Source organism: Thamnophis elegans, chromosome 7, assembly GCF_009769535.1.
Source record: "Thamnophis elegans isolate rThaEle1 chromosome 7, rThaEle1.pri, whole genome shotgun sequence".
Taxonomy (NCBI): Eukaryota; Metazoa; Chordata; class Lepidosauria; order Squamata; family Colubridae; genus Thamnophis; species Thamnophis elegans.
The window spans coordinates 53498265-53517759 of NC_045547.1; the positions used below are offsets into that span (position 1 = coordinate 53498265).

A 19495-nucleotide genomic window follows, 5' to 3' on the forward strand; every position below is an offset into this window, starting at 1 on the left:
ACCTCATTAGGGAATGTGATTTATGACTCAGACTGAGGGGAAGGAAGGAACATAAGCTAAGATCCGACTCACAAAACAGGCATTGCCAAAATGTTCCTAATAAATGGCTGGTTTCTCTCTTGAAATTTGACTCAAGGCTCCTGAATCAATTAGCGCATTTAATAGAAACCTAACATTTGTTCAAACAGTTAAATTATGAGATTTTACTGTCTAACATTTTCAAGAGGTTGAAAATGAGATTGGTTATTAATGGATAAGGTTCTCAATGGCTGCTAGTTATAGTGGTCATATTTAAATTCCATTACTGCCTTCCTTAATTTATGATTACACTCCAGTGAATTGTAGTGAGAGCTGCTGGAGTCAAATGACATGAGGCACCCTAAGCTAATAAAACACTTTGTGTGAGTCTGCTGGTGGAATCAACGTATTTGGTACAACTGACCATGTTCCACTCTTAACAAGTCCAGGCAACACATGGATGAGCGGAAATATGAAGCTGTGGCATCCTACTTTTAGTAGTCCACCCCTTTTAACACTTTCACCATATTGATTTCTACCAATCCTCCTGGAGTTGATTGCTATGATCCTGCTTGTAAAAGACATCTTCATAACCATGTGAAGCTTTGAAATGTGTTGTGTAAAAATAAAGAAATGCATGAATTTGGCTTTTAAAAAATTGAGGTGAACCTTAATTGACAAAGATTGAATAGCTGCCTCACTCCCCCTCCTGTGGTCATGTGACTGCATTTCAAGCGTTCAGCAACTGGCTTGTGTTTACATTTTTTCAGTCCTGTAGTCACATGACTGATTTATGACATTTTCATCCCAAATTGGCTTTTACCTCCAGTTTTTGGCTATAAAACACAGTGGCAAACAATGTGTTTGCTTCATGATCATGGCATTTGTTTAATGATTTGATTTGATTGACTAACCATAGTGATTCACTTAATGACTTGTGCAAAAATTGTAAAATCAGAAGGGTCACATGATGATCCACTTTATGACCAGTATGATATATGGCTGTAATGAATAGATATGTCAAGACCCACCCATAAAGATGACCCATAAAGATTTACCTGTCTTTTTTCTCTCTACTACTGAACTCCACTGGGGAGATAAGTGAATGTTAGACTCAACATAAAAGTGACTAATGTAATGTAATGACAAACTGACTTCTCAAAATGAAAATGGAATAGAACTCTTACAGTTGCCAAACTTTGAGTTGCCTTCTTCCTTTATTTCCCTTCTCCCCTCATTCTCTCTTTTTACAGAGTCCAGGAACAACATCTTTGGGAATGTCTGTCTTCAACCTTAGTAATGCTATCATGGGCAGTGGGATATTGGGTCTTGCCTTTGCTTTGGCCAACACAGGAATTGTACTCTTTGCGTAAGTAATTCATATGCCAAATTTCTTTAGCAGTTTGACACATTCAAAGGTTGGATGAAAAATAACACCACTTTCATAGATTTAGTTTAAATAGGGATCTTTTAATAGATGAAGTAAAAAAATTATCCTTAAAAGAATTATTTTATTGTTAGTATTGGTGTCTCCAAGCAATCAACTCCATTTGCCACATATCTACCAATGCTGGACAAGTTTTAAAGCTATCATTAAAGAACTCCAGATTTTCTTTTTCAACAAAGTCCTAACAATCCTCACTTATTTCAAGGTCGCCATGAACAACCTGAATTTGATATTGAATTTCAAGGGTCTCTTGGCAATCAAAATGTAATCATGTCACATCACTTAAAGTGCAGTTACTGCAGGCTTTCTCTTAGCAAACAAGAGCAATAGAACCTTTTTTCATAGCAGTTTCCTGCCAATTGAAGTCAAAGAACAGAGGCTAAGAAATACATAAGAGCTTCTAGCATATCAGTACTTCTACCTGTCAGTGACTTACAACTTTGGAAGCAACATTTTTCATTCAATCCTTGTAAATATTCAGCTGAAGGAAAGACCCCCAAAAATCTGTTTTTATACTTTAATGCCTGATCTAACCAGTACATAAACAAAATACACAAGTGTATTCGCATGTAGTTTCTTAGTTTTGCAGTGTAATTCATAAATAAAAACATGTATGCAGAATTATTAAGTAAAAATAAAGGAGTCCCTGCAGATTTTACTCTGCTAGTTATTACCGACTATAGGAGGCAGTGCTCATCTCTGTATCAAGGCCATTGAATAAGCACTGTCATGTAGCCAGCATAACCTCATGGAACACTGTTACCTGCTAATTGTTTATCTAGTTGCATTTGCATGCTTTCAAGTTGTTAGGTTGGCAGGAGCTGGAGTGAGGACAGGAGCTCACCCCATTATGTGGTGCTCAGGCCTCGAACCTGGGTTTCAGCTGACGAACCGCTGAGCCACCACACCACTCCTTAAGTAAAGATACTAGACATAAATATGCACACATAAAAAAAATAACAAACAATACATTTTACATTTGAAAAAAGTGTTTTACAAAATTGCATTAATAAATCACATAGTGAGTGGTATGAATTTTCATGTATTTTTTTTTTAAACCAACCTGAAATGAAGTGGAAAAAATGATTTTAAGGTGGGTAAGCTGAAAAAGTGGATGAAACTAGAATGGACAGATAAATTCATTCTTAATTTGAAATATATGTTTAAACTCCATTCTGTTTAAAACAGAATGAATATTCATTTAACATGAACTTCACACAATATAAGAACTTTTTAATAGTCAGATGGTCAAACATTACTGCTTAGCTTCTTATTGAACTTCTAAAGAAATTTTAAGTTTGATTCTTAAGACATAATCTCATGCAAAATATTCTAAACAATGAAGAATATGCTTTTTTGGACTTTTTCTAATCAAATAACTATTGTTAACAGTTTTCTTCTTTTAAATGTTGAATAAGCTTTCTCAGCTGGGTGCCATGGATGCATTAGGACATATCGCTTCCTGAAGTCTTTTCCATAGAAAGTTTTTATTTTCCATTTTCATAACATATAATCACATGTATACTATTACATAGTCAATATCATGTTGTATTATTAAGTATTTACATCAATTCATCTTACCATCAACTACCAAAGAAAAAAAAAGAAAAACCCAGTTATTGGCTCTTCTGCTCTCCATACACCATATTTATACCTTATCTGACACTTTCTTCCCCCTCTCTCCTCCCCCTTTCTACATCCTGTCTTCCCTCCATCATTTTCTACTCTACTTCCCCTTCCTTTCTCCTTCTCCTCTCTCCCCTTACCACTCCTCCTTATACTCCTCATCTTCCCCCCTCACCCTCTCTCCTGTCCCTCTCTTCCTATCTTTCTTCTCTCCTCTGCTTCCCACTCTTCCTCTAATTCACTTGGTGTATTTCAGCTTCTGAGCAAACTCCCTTTTGTGTTGATGGTATTTATAATTCCATTTCAATACACATAAAAAAGAAAAAATAGCAGTATACAAGTACAATCATCCAACATCCCTCCTCCAACTTAGTAACCTCCACTCCCTCCCCCCCTCCCCCCCAACCTTCCCCCACCCTGACTTCCCAGAACCAATACAAGGTATAAATCTTTAACAAAAACAGTTTAAGATATACTTAAAGAAAAAGTAGAAAGTTAATAACATCTTTGAATTGAGCTTAGCTCCTCCTTGCTAGGCTAACTATAAGCAATTTGTATCATTTCTGATCTTAATCATAAGCTATCTGAAATTTCCTAGACCCATATTTATTTTGAATATAGTCAATCCATTTTTCCAAGTCTCGTTTATATCTCTCATTTGAATTATCCTTGAGATATGCAAATATTTAGCCATCTCTGCTAAGTTTATGATTTTCAATGTCCATTCCTAGATAGTAGACAAATCTTCCTTCTTCCAGTATTGCACCACCAACAATCTAGCTGCAGTTATCAAATGCAAAGTCAAGTTAATCTCTACTGCTCTACAGTCAGTAATTATACATAACAAAAAATAGGTGGGGGGTAAACTTTATCCTTTTTTTTAGAACATTTTGCATTATCCATATTTTTGTCCAGAATACCTTAACCTTTTTATAAGTCTACCATGTCATTTAATTTATATTGATGTTTTTTCCCAACCCGTAGCAAGGCATTCCCCAGAACATGACCTTTAAAATTCTCATCCACCTCTTTATTATACAGCAAACAAGCAGCCATATACCAAATCATACCCTTCAATACTGAGCACTCCATCCCCTGCTAAATTGATCCAATCGCTTAAGATTCCATATTAGAGACTTAGTTACCATCATTAGCCCCCTGAAACTTTTTAATAGCCATCTGAACATCTTGGAATTTAACCTTTGGCCTAGCTCCTCCCACTGTTTCTGATGTAATACCTGTATGCTCCTGAATGGTGGCTTGTGTACGTTGCTTTCTTAATTCCTGTTCCATTCGTCTAGTAACCACACGGTCTTGTCTTTGTTCTTTAGCTTCTTGTACCTCTGAGAGAACAAGTTGATCCCCCCTTGTTAATACTTGAGTGGTTTGCTTTCCATCATATCCTTCTTGTTCTCTTTGTCTAGATCTAGAGGAAGAGGGTTGTCCACCCTTCAGTACGTTGGTGTAGAAATCTTGTGCCTTCCATACTTTATTGAGGTGATGCCTTTTTCCAAGGTAGCTAAATGCAATGCCGGCTGGTGCGTCCCATCTAAACTGTATCTGGCTATTTTTAAGCTCTTCAGCTAAAAAGGCATAGTCTTTCCTAGATCTCAGCATTTTAGGTAGTATCTCCTTTAAGACAGTCACCTCCCGACCCCTGATTTGAAGCTTATTTTTGTAGGATTCCTGTAATATCGTATTTCTCACATCTCTAGTGGCAAAGTAGACCACTCTATCTCTTGGTAATTGTTTTTGTTTTGCCAGCAAGGAATTAACGCGGTAAACCTTTTCGATTTGCCAATCAAGATTCCCTCCTGACCTTCCCACCATCAGGTCGAAGGCTTCAGAGAGAGTCTGTTTCAGGTTCTCTTGTGTTCTTTCAGGGAGGCCCCTTATCCTTAAAGCAAATTCCATTTGCCTATACTGTAGCATTATGATTTCATTTTCTGCATCGCTAACCTTTTGCTGGACCGCCTCCATCTTCATTACCAAGTTCGTATTAGAGTCACTAAGATCTTCTAACTTTTCTTCAAGGCCATATGCATAACCAGCTAGCGAATTCAGAGCCATCAGAAAGTCCCCTCTAATCATTTGGTTACATGTCCTAAGTTCTTCAGACATCTGTTTGTTAGAAGCAGCTATCTCTTCCTTAAGTTTTGCTTCCATCGAAACAGCATGTTTTTTTAACCCATCAATTGATTCCTTCTGCAGAATTTCCCTTGTCAGGGGGTCCCCTGTAGAAGTAGAAGGGAGTAATGATTGTATTTTAGCAGAAGGCGCTGGTGAATTTCTGGCACTTTTCGATGCGGGGGGAGGAAGGGGGGAAATTTTTGCTTAGAAGCCATCTCAAGTTTAATCTTCTTTAGTCAGTTAAAAAAATCCAAGCAGTCAAATTATGCACTAATTGCTATTTGGTTTGATAATAAATCACTTCTTAGTAATACATCACTTTTAGGCTTCGCAAAAATTCTATCAGGGTCGCGCCCCTCCTACACAGCTCGGCGCCATTTTTCATAGAACTTTCAGCAATTAATTAGCAGAAGGAATTCTTTGCAGATGGAGCTAAGGATTTATACATACAATTAGATGTTCACCAATATTGGTTGAGCTCGGCTTGAAGACCACAATAAATCATTGTGCTGAGGATGAGCGAAAACCTTCGTTCTGCAACAAAAGGCAGAATGAATCCCGGCTCGGAGCTGCCATGCTGCAGCCAGTGCCTTCCCCCTTCCTCCCAGCGTTTAGGCTGAAAGGGCTAGTTGGAGAGCTTCCGATGCATAGCTTCTCATCTCTCTCTTCTAAGCCCGAAGAGAGGGTAAATAAACTGCCAAACATCTTGATAGATTGCTGTTTAGACAGATTAACGACGCCAAGATTCCAGAGCTGTTAAAAATAACAACCCCCTGTCAGGCTCTGCCCACCGGAAGTCCTGAAGTCTTAACCAGCATTGCCGAGTGGAGTATGTCAGCATAGGAAGGACAGTATCACATGATTGTCTTAAACAATACAATGAATACCTAATCACAAATAAGGTTAAAAAAATATTGTTTTTTTAAAAGCAAAGATAGTATGAAATGCCATGCTATCTTTGTATGACATTTATCAGGTCTGCTTTCTTGCCACTTATTACTAGAAAATAAAAATACTAGCAAATGTAATATTGCTAATATAAATTATTACAGTTTTTTTAAAAAAAATATTGTAAACATTTTGTTACCACTGGCTCTCCTGCATTTAACCAGGATAGTTCAGAGTAATAACAGCAAATGGTATTTATCAGATTTCAACCCTCAAAAAATTGATATAAAAGGATGTTTAAAATAATATTGGATTCATGATATAGACAACAAACAAAAAACTCAGGTTGGTATTAAATTTAAGGAAAAGGATCATGTTTTTTAAAAATGTCAACAAAGATAAAATGAGAAGGATTATGTAATACACAGATAAGAATTCTGAAAAAAGCTATCTTGAAGAAAGTCATACAAAGCTTAATTTGTGCTCAGCGAAAAATAAAATAGATGTCCTTTTTGCTAACAAATATATGTAGGAAACATACTTCAATAGTAATGAGAGACTTAAATTACCCTGACATCAATTGAAAGACTAATTCCACACTAAGTGAGAAATCGAATAAGTTCCTAACCAGCCTAGCTGACAACTTTTTTGCCCAAAAGGCAGAAGAGGGAACTAGAGGGACAGCCATACTGGACTTAATTCTTAAACAGAAACATTGACATTGAGTCTTTATTGATTAGCCCTTGGGCCATATCAAACTGCAAAGTTCCAAAAACAAATTATTACTAAAATTTGATAAAAACAAGTTAAAATGGAATTGGAATAAAATACAATTTAAAATGGAATTAGAAAAAAATAGTCTAAAATGAAATTGAAATAGAATACAATAATTTAAGATATATGATAAAATTATATTTCGGTGTCACTCTACACACTGCAATCTACATAAATATCTCCCTAAGATGTTTTGGCAGTTGTAACTTCAAATAGTTGTCTACTTGAAAAGTACATTTGTATTTACTCAGCCATTTCAAGTTACCCACATTATTAAGGATAGCTATGTCATTTTGTGCTTCTATATCCTTAATTCTTTGGGCAGCTCTTTTTTTGAGGAGTTCTGTTATGCAAGAGGCAGGAAGACAACAGCTTCTTACAAAATTTGTTAGTTTGGTGATCCAGGAGATTTGTGATTGTAATTTTATTTGCTCTAGGAGACACAACTTGGGGAGTCTATCAGTCTCCATTTCATTGACTTTGCACCAGATATGCTCTAATTTTGGATAGTGCATCAATTGTGTGAATTCGCAATTCAGCTCTAACTGCTGCAGCAGATGTTCTTGGATCTACATCCAAAATACATCTCAAGTGCTGGGACTGTGTTTGTTCTAGGACTGTGGTTGAGTATTGAACCCAAACTTCTGCTCCGTGTAAGAGCATTGGGGTAACCTTAGCTTTATAAACCTTAATTAATGGGGCTAGGGAACCTGGGTAACCATGATTCTTTAGTTTAAGTAGTAAATTCAAATGGTTTTTTGCTCTAAATGTACTCTGTTGATGATGGCAAGCCCAAGATCCAGTCTTGGACAAAGTTATGCCTAATGATACAAAGGTGTTAACCTGCTCAATTGGTTCGCCATCTAATTGCCACCTATGTCTCAAAGATAATAAAAGTCAAAGATAATAAAAATGTTTCTTCCAACATATAAACAACAAGAAAAAAATTAAGGAAATGGTCCACTAAAGAGAAGATAGCAAGGAAGTAACAGGCAGCAGGGAGAAAGCTGAGCTGCTTAACTCATTCTTTACATGTTCACACAAAAAGAAACTATAGCCCAACCTACCAAAAACATAACAGAAAAAACAGACTAGAAATAAAAGTTAAAATAAGCAAAAAAATGGTAAGAGAACACCTGTCTGATCTTGATGAATACAAATCACCAGGACCCGATGAATTACATCCTAAAGTTCTAAAGGAGCTGGCTGATGTCATCTCAGAACCACTGTACCAAATCAATGAATGGTCAATGAATCAAAGAATAGTGAAAGATAAAGAATATATAAAAATGGTAGAAAGAGAATTGAAACTTTTCTACGAAGTAAATAAGAAAGAAGAAACATCGTTATAAAATTTATGGGATACTACAAAAGCTTTTACAAGAGGTTTGACAACAGCATATTTGGCAAGGAAAATCAAGGAAAAGAGACAAAAACAAGAAACATTAGAGAAATAAGTTAAAAAATTAGAAATGGACCTGCAAAAAAACCCACGAGAATCAAAAAAAGGAGAAAAAAGAACTAATAAAACACAAATTAAATTTGATGACACTAGAAGAGATGGCCCAAAAAATTAAATTTGCAAAACAAATCTAGTTTGAAAATGCGAATAAACCGGGAAGATGGTTAGCATACAAATTGAAAAAAGAAAAAGAAAAAAGAATAATATATCACTTACAAGATAAAAGGGTAAACATACAATACCGGAAAGAGGAAAAAAAATAGTACAGAAATTTTTTGAGAATCTCTACAGCAAAGAAAATATATTACAAGACAGTATCGAACAAATACTTAAATGCAAGGAATCTACATGAAATTGAAGAAGAGAGAGAAATGCTAAACAAAAAAATCACATTGATAGAATTAAAGGAAGCATTGAAGAGACTGGGCCCAGATGGTATACCTGTAGAATTTTATAAAGCCATGCAAGAGCAGACAGAAACAATGATTTTAGACTTATTTAATGAAGCACTTATAGAAGCAAAGTTATCAAAATCATGGAGGGAAGCACACATAACATTGATACCCAAAGAGGATTCGGATCATCAACAAATAAAAAATTACAGACAATTTCTTTACTAAACGCAGATTATAAAAACTTTACATCAATAATGGCAGAGCAAATTTAAAAAATATTAAATGAAATTATCCACACAGATCAAAACGGCTTCTTACCAAAACATCAGTTAAAAAACAATATGAGGATAATTATAATACTAGAATATTATGAAGAGAATCCGGGAAAACAAGTTGCATTGGTCTTTTTAGATGCCCAGAAGGCCTTTGATAACTTGAATTGGCATTTCATTATTACATAGTTAAAAATGATGAGGTTTGGAGAAAAATTTATAAAAATGATACAGTAGAATCAATTTATTTGGTCCAGACAGCAAAAATAATAATAAATTGTTACACTACAGAAGAAGTTAAGATATGGAAAGGAGTAAGACAGAGTTGTCCATTATCACCTCTATTATTTATATTATCACTGAAAGTTCTACTAACAGAAATTAGAAACAATCAAGAAATAAAGGGATTAAAAATTAAAAAAGAGGAATATAAAATACAGGCATTTGCGGACGATATGGTATTCATATTAGAGGAGCCATTAAAACCAGGAATTAAATTAATCCAAAAAAATAGAGGAATTCGGTAAGGTAGTGGGACTTAAAATTAATAAGAACAAAACAAAGATCATTACTAAGAATTTTACTAAAAAAACAAGAGCAAGAATTAGAGGAAAACATGGGAATGTAAATAGCAAAAAAAAGTAAAGTACCTAGGAATTCGGCTGACAGGGAAATGCTCATCAATTAAAGAAGGTAATTGTGTTAAAATGATTCAGAAAATTAAGAAATCTGGAAAATTGGAGGAAACTACAAATATCCTTAATGGGAAGAATTGCCATCATTAAAATGAATATACTACTCAAAATTTTATTTTTATTTCAAGTGGTGCCGATTAGCCTAGGGAATTTTTTTCCCCATAGAGTTAAACAAATTAATTGCACAGTTTATTGGGTAAGGGAAAAAATCACTAATTAAATTAAAATTGTTACAAGATAGTAGAGAAAGAGGAGGATTTGGGCTTCCCGATTGGGAACTTTATTACCAAGCAGCAGCTCTCACCTGGATAAAGGACTGGATCAATTTAAAAAAACAGAAGATTATTAACAATAGAAGGTTATAATTTGGAATTGGGTTGGCACGCCTTTATCTGGGATGGGAAAGACAAGATTCATAGCTATTTCCAAATACATTTAATTAGAAAAGCTCTACTACAAACGGTTAAAAATCAAAACAAAACATTACAATAAAGTCCCAATCTGGCTGTCCACCATGGAAGCTCTGATATACCCAAACGTATTGGACATAAACAAGATAAGATATAAAGACATATTAGACAACCAAGAAAGGCTAAAAACAAGGCCAGAACTGAAAGACGAGGGAATAGATATTGGCTTGTGGCCCTATTTACAAATACAGGCAAGGTATAAAAAAGACAGGGAAAGGGACAGATTCTATAAGGAGCCACAAGAGCTGGATAAAATTTTGCAGGGAACCGAAGAAAAATTGATTAAAAAAATATATCACTACATATTAAAATGTAAAATGGAAGAAGAAACTGTGAAAGAAACGATAACATGGGTGATAAACTTTGGGTATAGTATAGAATTGGCAGAATGGGAAAATATTTGGGAAATAAACTACAAATTAACAATGGCAACAGCTTATAGAGAGAACATGTACAAGATGTTCTACAGATGGCACCTTCCACCAGCGAGAATTGCAAAAATGTTCCTGGAGTGTTCACCTATCTGCTGGAAATGCAACAAACAACATGGAACATACTAACATATGTGGTGGACGTGCACAGCTGCCAAAAATATTGGAAAAAAATAAAAGATTGGGTAGAGGAGATTACTACACATCAAATTGCACTAAAACCTGAATTGTTTTTGTTAGGGATTATAAAAGGAAGTTATGAAAAAAATACTAGATACTTAATTTTACACATCGTTACGGCTGCGACAATTATATTTGCACAAAACTGGAAAATAATAATATACCAACAGAAGAAAATGTAATTTAAAAAATATTGGAATGTGCAGAGATGGATAGGCTCACAAAAGAACTAAAAGAGAAAGACAAATCCGTATGGGATTTATTGTACAATTGGCTAGAGGAAAGGAGGGGAAAAGCAGGAAAGCAAAAAGGAAAGGAATAAAGATCAACAAAACAATAGACAATTACAAAACCGGAAAAGGATTAAAAGATTGAAATATGAGATAGACTATAGCAAATAAATATTACACAAAATGTGGTAAATGTAGTAAAAACTGTTATACATAGAATATATAGCATATTACACATAGAATGAAAAATGTATGAAATAATGTAAATGCACAAATATATGAAGTCATAGTTATAAAAGATTTATTAGTATAGATAAAACAGACAGGTAAAAAGATGTAATGTGTTGCAAAGATGTGTTTGTTCAAACAAAATAAAATTTATAAAAGAAAAGAAAATTGGATCATAAAAAAGAGCACCAAAGAATTGAGGCATTTGAACTATGGTGCTGGAAAAGACTCCTGCGAATCCCGTGGACTGCAAGGTGATCAATCCAGTCAGTCCTAGAGGAGATCAACCCTGACTGCTCTTTAGAAGGCCAGATCCTGAAGATGAAACTAAAATACTTTGACCACCTAATGAGAAGGAAGGACTCGCTGGAGAAGAGCCTGATGCTGGGAAAGATTGAGGACAAAAGAAGAATGGGACGACAGAGAATGAGGTGACTGGATGGAGTCACTGAAGCAGTAGGTGTGAGCTTAAATGGACTCCAGAGGATAGTAGAGGGCAAGAAGGCCTGGAGGAATGTTGTCCATGGGGTTGCAATGGGTCAGACACAACTTCGCAACTAACAACAACAACCAGACCACACCTAGAGTACTTCAACCAGTTTTGGTCACCACACTATAAAAAAGAGACTAGAAAGAGTGTAGAGGAGAGCAACCAGGATGATTAGGGCACCGGAGACTAAAACATATGATGAAAGATTACAGAAACTCGCCATGGCAAGTCCAGTGAAGAGAAGGACCAGGGGAGACATGATAGCAGTGTTCCAATATTTGAGGGGCTGCCACAGAGAGGAAGGGGTCAAATTATTTTCCAAGGGACCCAAAGTCCAGACAAGAATAATGGATGAAAACTGATAAAGGAGAGATTCAATCTAGAGATAAGGAGAAATAAAGGAGACATTTTCTGACAGAACAATCAACCAGTGGAACAGAAGTTGCCTTTGGAAGTTGTGGGAGCTTCATCTCTGGAGTCTTTTAAGCAGATATTGGACTGCCATTGGTCAGACATGGTATAGGACAGGACTGTCAAGATGCGTCACACGCTGGTCACGCCAAGGGCCAATTTAGTGAAGGGGAAAACATCTCAATATGTCACATGACGCTGTGAGTTTGACAGCCTGGTGAAGGGTCTCCTGCTTGGGCGGGGGGTTAGACTAGATGACCTACAGTACAAAGTCCCTTCTAATTCTGTTAATCTGTTAAAGCTTTTAGCAACTGGCTAATATTTTCCAATCTCTGGAATACAGAGTCTTGTTCTATATTTGTAGATATGGAGTAAACAGCACTTTATCTGCTCCTGCTGCAATTTTAAAGAGTTCAGTGGATATTTTATCTGTGCTTTCCTATTTGACTGCAGTTTTGTTTATAATAGCATTCAAACACTTAACTTTTGCAATAATATTTAAATCAAATAACTAAAAGCTAATCACAGTAATCTCTAAAAGATTTCAGCAGAGATTAGTATAAACTTTAGGTTCATTTTATAAATTAACATTAAAATGTGTCTGATGGATTCCGTATTACTAAATTTGCATGTGTTAAACTTTTCTACTGAAAATACTGTTTTGTATTTCTACACTAAATACAGCAGAGAAAAGGAAAAAGAAGACTGATCGAACAAGTTCTGCCCATTTTTAGTAATGAATATAATGGAGTAATGAATTACTTAATAGGAGCTGAGTATATAAAGTACAACAGGATATTTCATTAGAATAAAATGACTGTATATTCTCTCTCTGTGTGTGTGTGTGTGTGTGTGTATGTATGTATGTATGTATGTTCATATATTTTCATGGGTGTAGGTATGCTGGTCTTGTTGTATTCGGGTCTTTTCCCATGTAAGATTGAGATTGTCTTGCAGCGTTTCGGCGAGGTCTCACTTGCCATCCTCAGGCTGGTGTTTTCGACTTAAAGCAGTGATGGCGAACCTATGACACGCGTGTCAGTGCTGACACGCGTAGCCATTTTGGGTGACACGCACAGGATTCATCCCTAAGGTGACCAGACGTTCCGCTGTTGGGACGCGATGCATCTGTAGCGGAGGAGCGGGATCCCGAGGGAGGCTGTTGCAGAAGGGCGAAATCTGAGATTTCTTCGCTTCTGCGGCAGGATAACATTTGTTCTTTAGAGGAAGGGGGGGAGAGACCACTACAGTTGCATTTCTTTTCTTGCTGGGGATTTAGAAGTCTTATGTTCACTTTTATTCCCGGGGAAAAAAACAAACCCGAGCCTCCGCCGTTGTCCAACCCTCGCGTTTCCTGGCAAGAAATCCATCCCTCATTATGACGAGGTACGCCGGCTTTCGATTGGTAAGGCATCCTCGGCATCCCCCGGGTGATCTCCGGGCCCCCGGCTTCCCCATCTCCTCTCCTATGGGGAGACGTGCATCATAATGTTGTAAGCTGCCCGGAGTTACCTGTGTGTGAGGTGGGCTGCCCTATGCATTTGCGTTTGTGTGCTGGAGAGAGAGTGAAAAAGAGAGGGAGAATTATATTAATTAGAAGCGGCGGTGGCGGACGTCGGCAGCGACTGTAACGACTGCTCGGGCGAGGTGCGGAGGAAGAACGGAAGGTCCCTCCCGCCCGCGACGACGGCTCCAGCCATGGACGACCAGGCTGGCCCCAACAACAACAACGCACTGCTCTTGCCGCCACCTCCGGATGGGAAGCAACCACGCCTGTGCGGCCCCTGTGCTGAGGTGGGAAGCGAGTTGGCAAGGCGTGGTTGCTTCCCACCCGGAGGTGGCGGCAAGAGCAGCGCGTTGTTGTTGTTGAAGAAGACGCCGGGGCCAGCCTGCTCGTCCATGGCTGGAGCCGTCGTCGCGGGCGGGAGGGACCTTCCGTTCTTCCTCCGCACCTCGCCCGTGCGGTCGTTACAGTCGCTGCTGACGTCCGCCACCCCCGCTTCCCTCGTCCGTCTCGATTGCTGGAAACAGTAACAAACGGCGCGACTGCTCCGCTGTCAGCGCCTTGACAGCCACCCCAGCCGGCGGCTACCGGGCCTCGCTGGAGTCAATTGCAAAACCGCGTTCAGCGCTTTGAGGACCTGAGGCATCTTGGGAAATGCAGTTCCCTATCGGAAAGAATGGAGTAGCTGCGAATTTGTAACAACAACAGAAGATAATAACTTGGTGCTTCGCAGGTTACGAAAATCTCAAGTTTGATTTGCACACTGTTTTTTAAAAGTTAGATAAAGAAATTATGCTGTGAAAGCGACTAGAAAGCCTCCCCTCCCCTTCCTGTGTGCGAGAAAGGGAAGGAGAGGAAGGAAGGAGGGAGGGGGGAAGGAAAAGAAGAAGGGAGGGGGGAGAAGATGGAAGGAGAAAAGATGGATGGAAGGAGAAAGAATGGGAGGAGAAGGAGGAAGATGGAATAAAAAAAGAAGAAAAAGAAGAAGGGAGGGAGAAAAGAGGGAAGGAGGTAGGAAGAAAAGGGGAAGAGAGGGAAAGAGCAGAAAGACAAAGAGGATGAAGTTGATAGGCAAGAGGAAAGAGGAAGGAAGGAAAAAAGAAAAAGGGAGGGAGAGAGGAAAGAAGAAAAGATGGAACTAGAAAGGAAAGGAGGGAGGGAGGAAAGGGGAAGACAGGGAAAGAGCAGAAAGACAGAGAAGGTGAAGGTAGATAGGCAGAAGGAAGGAAGAAGGAAGAAATAGGGAAGGAGGGAAGGAGGAAGGAACAGAAGCGAAGAGGAAGAGAGAAATGGAAAGAGCAGAAAGACAGAGAAGGTAGATAGGCAAAAGAAATGAAGCTGAAAGAATGGAAGGAGGAAGGAAGAGGAAAGGAGGAAGGGAGTGAGTGAGGAAAGAAGAGAGGATGGAAGGAGAAAGGAAGGAAGAGAGGGAAAGAGCAGAAGACAGATAAGGTGAAGGTAGATAAGCAAGAGGAATGAAGGAAGAAGTGAGGAGTCTCGAGGAGGGGGAAAACATTTAGTGACCAAAGTTACAATGGCATTGAAAAAAGTGACTGATGAACAAAGAAGTTACTAAGCAGGTATGTTAAATAATTTGTTTTTGGTTTATTAAATACAATTATATTGCAATTATATATTTTTGTAGTTTAAACTATAAATTGCGCAAAATTATGTTTTTGTCGAAGTGACACACAACGCGAGTTATGCTCGATTTTTTGCCGATTTTTGACACACCACCCCAAAAAGGTTGCCCATCACTGACTTAAAGTGTGATTGGAGCTGCCGTCTTTCTATAAATCTTGGTGGGGGGTGTGTGCTCTTGATCACACTTTAAGCCGAAAACGTGTGTGTGTGTGTGTGTGTGTGTGTTTATGTATATCAGTGGTGGGTTTCAATTTTTTTTAGAACCTATTCTGTGGGGGTGGCCTATTTTGTGGGGGTGGCTTGGCATTCATGTGACCGGGCAGGTATGGCCAACTTGACATCACTCATGCATACTCAGTCACATGACCCCCCCCAAGCCATGTGGCAAGACAGAGTGGAATCCAGTAGAAAGCTATCACACGCTGGGGAAAGAACTTTGGGAGAACGGGGGAGGCAAGATAGAGGGGAATCCAGTAGAAAGCTATCACACGCTGGGGAAACAACTTTGGGAGATTGGAGGAGGCAAGACAGAGGGGAATCCAGGACAAAGCTACCACACTCTGGGGAAAGAACAGAGGGGAATCCAGGACAAAGCTATTACACGTTGGGGAAAGAACTTTGGGAGATCGGAGGAGGCAAGACAGAGGGGAATCCAGTAGAAAGCTATCACACTCTGGAGAAAGAACTTTGGGAGATTGGAGGAGGCATGACAAAGGAATCCAGGAGAAAACTCCTGAGCTTGCCGCTGGACCTCTCCATGCTTCTCCGTTCACCACCTCCACTCCCAGGTATGGGACTTGACTCCGAATTGGGCTAGGATAGTATGGATGGGTGGGGGGAGCGAGCGATGGAGCAGCTTCCAGACAGGCGGGGGTGAGTGAGGAGCGTCAGGGCCGGGGCAGGCATTCTGGAAGTTACTTCCGGGTCCACCGGTCGAACCTCCTCTCACCAGATTGGTAAATTTCACCATCCAGTTCTCCCGATCCGGTGCGAATCGGCAGAAACCCACCACTGATATATGTGTGTGTGTGTGTATATGTATGTGTGTATGTATATGTGTGTGTGTGTGTGTTATATACAATATGTTTTCTGAGGTTTTTGCGGATGTTAGTATGTAGGTCTTTGGTTATTTGGGTTTTCTCCCGCGTAAAATTGGAGGTGTCTTGGCGACGTGTCGACGAAGTCTCATTCGTCATCTTCAGGTTTCGTGCTTCCAGGAGCAATGTGAGATCTCGGCTGTTTCTTCCTTTTAACTGCCAGTCGGGGTTTGAGCTGATTGGGTGGGAGCTTGGCTGTGTTCTGATTGGGTGGAGGTGTGTTCTGATTGATTGGGGGTTTGTGTTTCATGTAAGGATAGGAGGGGTTTAAAGTGGCTAATGATGCAGTTGCAGTCTGGCTTCTGGTCCTTCTGAGTGTGGGCCTGGTGTCATTCATCATGTTAGGGACTCGTTTATCAATAAGGGCAGGCTTCCAAATGGCTACCAGGCAGGAGGTATCGTCCCGCCTGTTCATGCTGAGTGGGCGTTTTTCTATCTCGATGGCTTCTCTGATTATTCTGTTGTTAAAATGTTCAGCCTTGGCAATAGTTCTGGTCTTTTTAAAGTCAATTTTATGTCCTGTGGCTTTAAGGTGTTGGACCAGGGAAGAAGTTGGTTCCTCTTTTCTGATTGCGTTTTTGTGTTCTTCAGTGCATGCACTTATTCTTCTGTTGGTTGTCCGATGTATGTGGTGGGGCAGGTGGGGCATGGGATTTCATATACTCCTTGATTTTCTAACTCAATTTTGTCTTTGGGGTTTCTTAGGATGGTGGATATTTTTCGGTTTGTGCAGCTGATGGCTAGCTGATGAGAGCTAAATAGCTTGAAATAGATCTATACTAGTCTCCCTTTATCAGCACAAATGCAACAGAAATGTTAACAAAGCAACATAAAAAAATGGCTTCTGCCTGGATGGCTCCCAGAGTGAGCCGATAGACAGAAAAGGGGAGCAGTATGCTCCCTCCCATATTTGGGCATACCAGGGGTTGTGACACAATACATACATACACACATACATATATACACACACATATAATCTGTATTATATGTGGGCTTCCTCTGGTAAGGGGGAAAATCCAACGTATGTATGTATGTATGTATGTATGTATGTATGTATGTATGTATGTAAATGGCTGTGTGTGTATGTTCCAGCATAACTCTGGAATGCCTCTAGCAATTTCAACCAAACGGTACACAGATGACGTACTCTCTGGAAAAAATACTGTGGGGGTAAAACACCCCTCAGGATTTGTGTTCTGTTAAGATACAGCCTGTTGTGCACAAGTGGGCTCCCTCTGGTAAGGGAGAAAATCCAACATTAGAAATTACGTTTGGTCCGGACATTTTCCTCCTATAAATAAATACCCGGACAACGCCAGGTTGTCAGCTAGTTTATACTAGAAAAGAATCACAATTTACCTAGTTATTTAAAGGTGAATGTGGGAAAGAGAGGAATTTTGCATAAATAATAATTCTTTTGTAGTTGAATATAGTTAGCAAATTAAAGATGTCTTCTCTGGTAAGAAAAATATAGTTTTCTTTGGGTTTTGAAATACTTGTGTTGTGCTGTACATCCAAATTCAAATTTTACTTTGATAGCTATTTTTTTGAGAAGTGGGTACATAGCATCTGCCTACAGAGGCCAATTGCTACCCTATTTCTCATTCTGTTTTCTAACTCTTCCCTTCCCCTTTTCTATTATAAAAATGGGTTTCAGGGAGAATGGAGGATTAGAAAACAGGACAGAAATGGAAGAAAAAGTCCTTTACACATGAATTCATATTTTGTCATTCCATTGACCTCTTTGACTACTTGAATGAGGGGAAAGAAGAAGGGATTGAAGCAAGGGAAAAGGTGGAATTAGAAAAATGGGGTGAGGGTTTCTTCTTTGTCTTGCTCTTTGTTTGTTTATCCCTGGAGTTCTATGAATAAGGAGTTGGTATGAACTCTTACTAGCATCTCTCATCAGGTTACCCTACATAATCATTGACAAATGTAACCAAATGACTGATACAACTGAGTAATGTTTTATTCTACAGGAAAAAAAAACATTTTTGAGTGTTATAAACCAGAATTGCATTTAACTTCAGTACTGTGTATATTTCATCTAAATAAGTTTTTTAAAACCCACAAAACCCAACAACCCCAAACTCATTCTTAGCTCAGTATTCCATCTATCTATCTAAAACAACAGCAGGGGAATAAAATAACTGATAATTTTTTTGTATTCAGAGTTTTCTCACATCACAGCCTTTGCCACCCATTGAGCTGTCTCTTAGATAGCCTATGGATCTTCCATCAAAGGCAAAGGAAACATAAAAATTAGCATCCAGCCTGCTCTCTGGAATAAAGAGAGGAGAGGCAATAAAACAAGATTTACCACCAGTGAGAACCAATCCACTCTATAGTCAGGAATTAAATGCTTTAGACCCATTCCTGCAGCATTTCTTGTTATGTTATAGTTGGGGTGGGTGTTGATTATAGAATATGGAGCCCTTCCATTATCCTAGGGGCACTGAATACAGTACACAAGGATTCTGTGTAGTGCATAGGGTACAACTTTCAGTGCTATATTTGTCTCAATTTAAACAAAACAATCAAATGTTGCCATCTTACTAACTTGCTCTTATACTTTTCAGTAGCATTATGAGTTGTACAACTTAATAGTTATGCATGCATACTACATGGATAAATTTATTATCTACTGATATCCATACAACAAGCAGTTATAATAGCTAAAATATCACCAGGTCTTATGAATGTAATTTTAGAACTTGTATAAACTCTTACAGACTTATGACCTATTCACAAATACCCTGTAGAATGCCACTGAGCTCTCTAACACCCCACAGGACAGAAGCAGCACCTTTGTACCTTTTGCAAAACATGACAATCTTTTGTTCTGAAAACATGCAGCATCTTTCAAAAATATAGCAAGGAGCCATTTTTCCCTGATCAATGCACTAATGCTGAAAATTTGCAGAAATTATTATGACTCAATTCAATGGCCTTGTTTGCACGGATTTATATTTATGAAGTTTAAAATTATCAGCTACAGATATTGCTCTCTACATTCTTGACACAAATATTTCTGCAGTTGTTTTGAATAAATTTGACATACATGCTGCCTTGATCTAGTTTAATGTAAGAAATCTAAGAACTC

The 19495-nt window shown here is 38.5% G+C and overlaps 1 protein-coding gene across 1 annotated transcript in view; it reads left to right on the forward strand.

Annotated features, from left to right (window-relative positions):
• The window catches only part of SLC38A1 (solute carrier family 38 member 1), an 88679-nt gene that overhangs the window by 9925 nt on the left and 59259 nt on the right, over positions 1–19495 (forward strand). The window contains exon 3 of the mRNA XM_032222173.1: positions 1272–1387. Within this exon, the coding sequence (XP_032078064.1) occupies positions 1272–1387 (116 nt within the window). The remainder of the gene's footprint in view (positions 1–1271; positions 1388–19495) is intronic.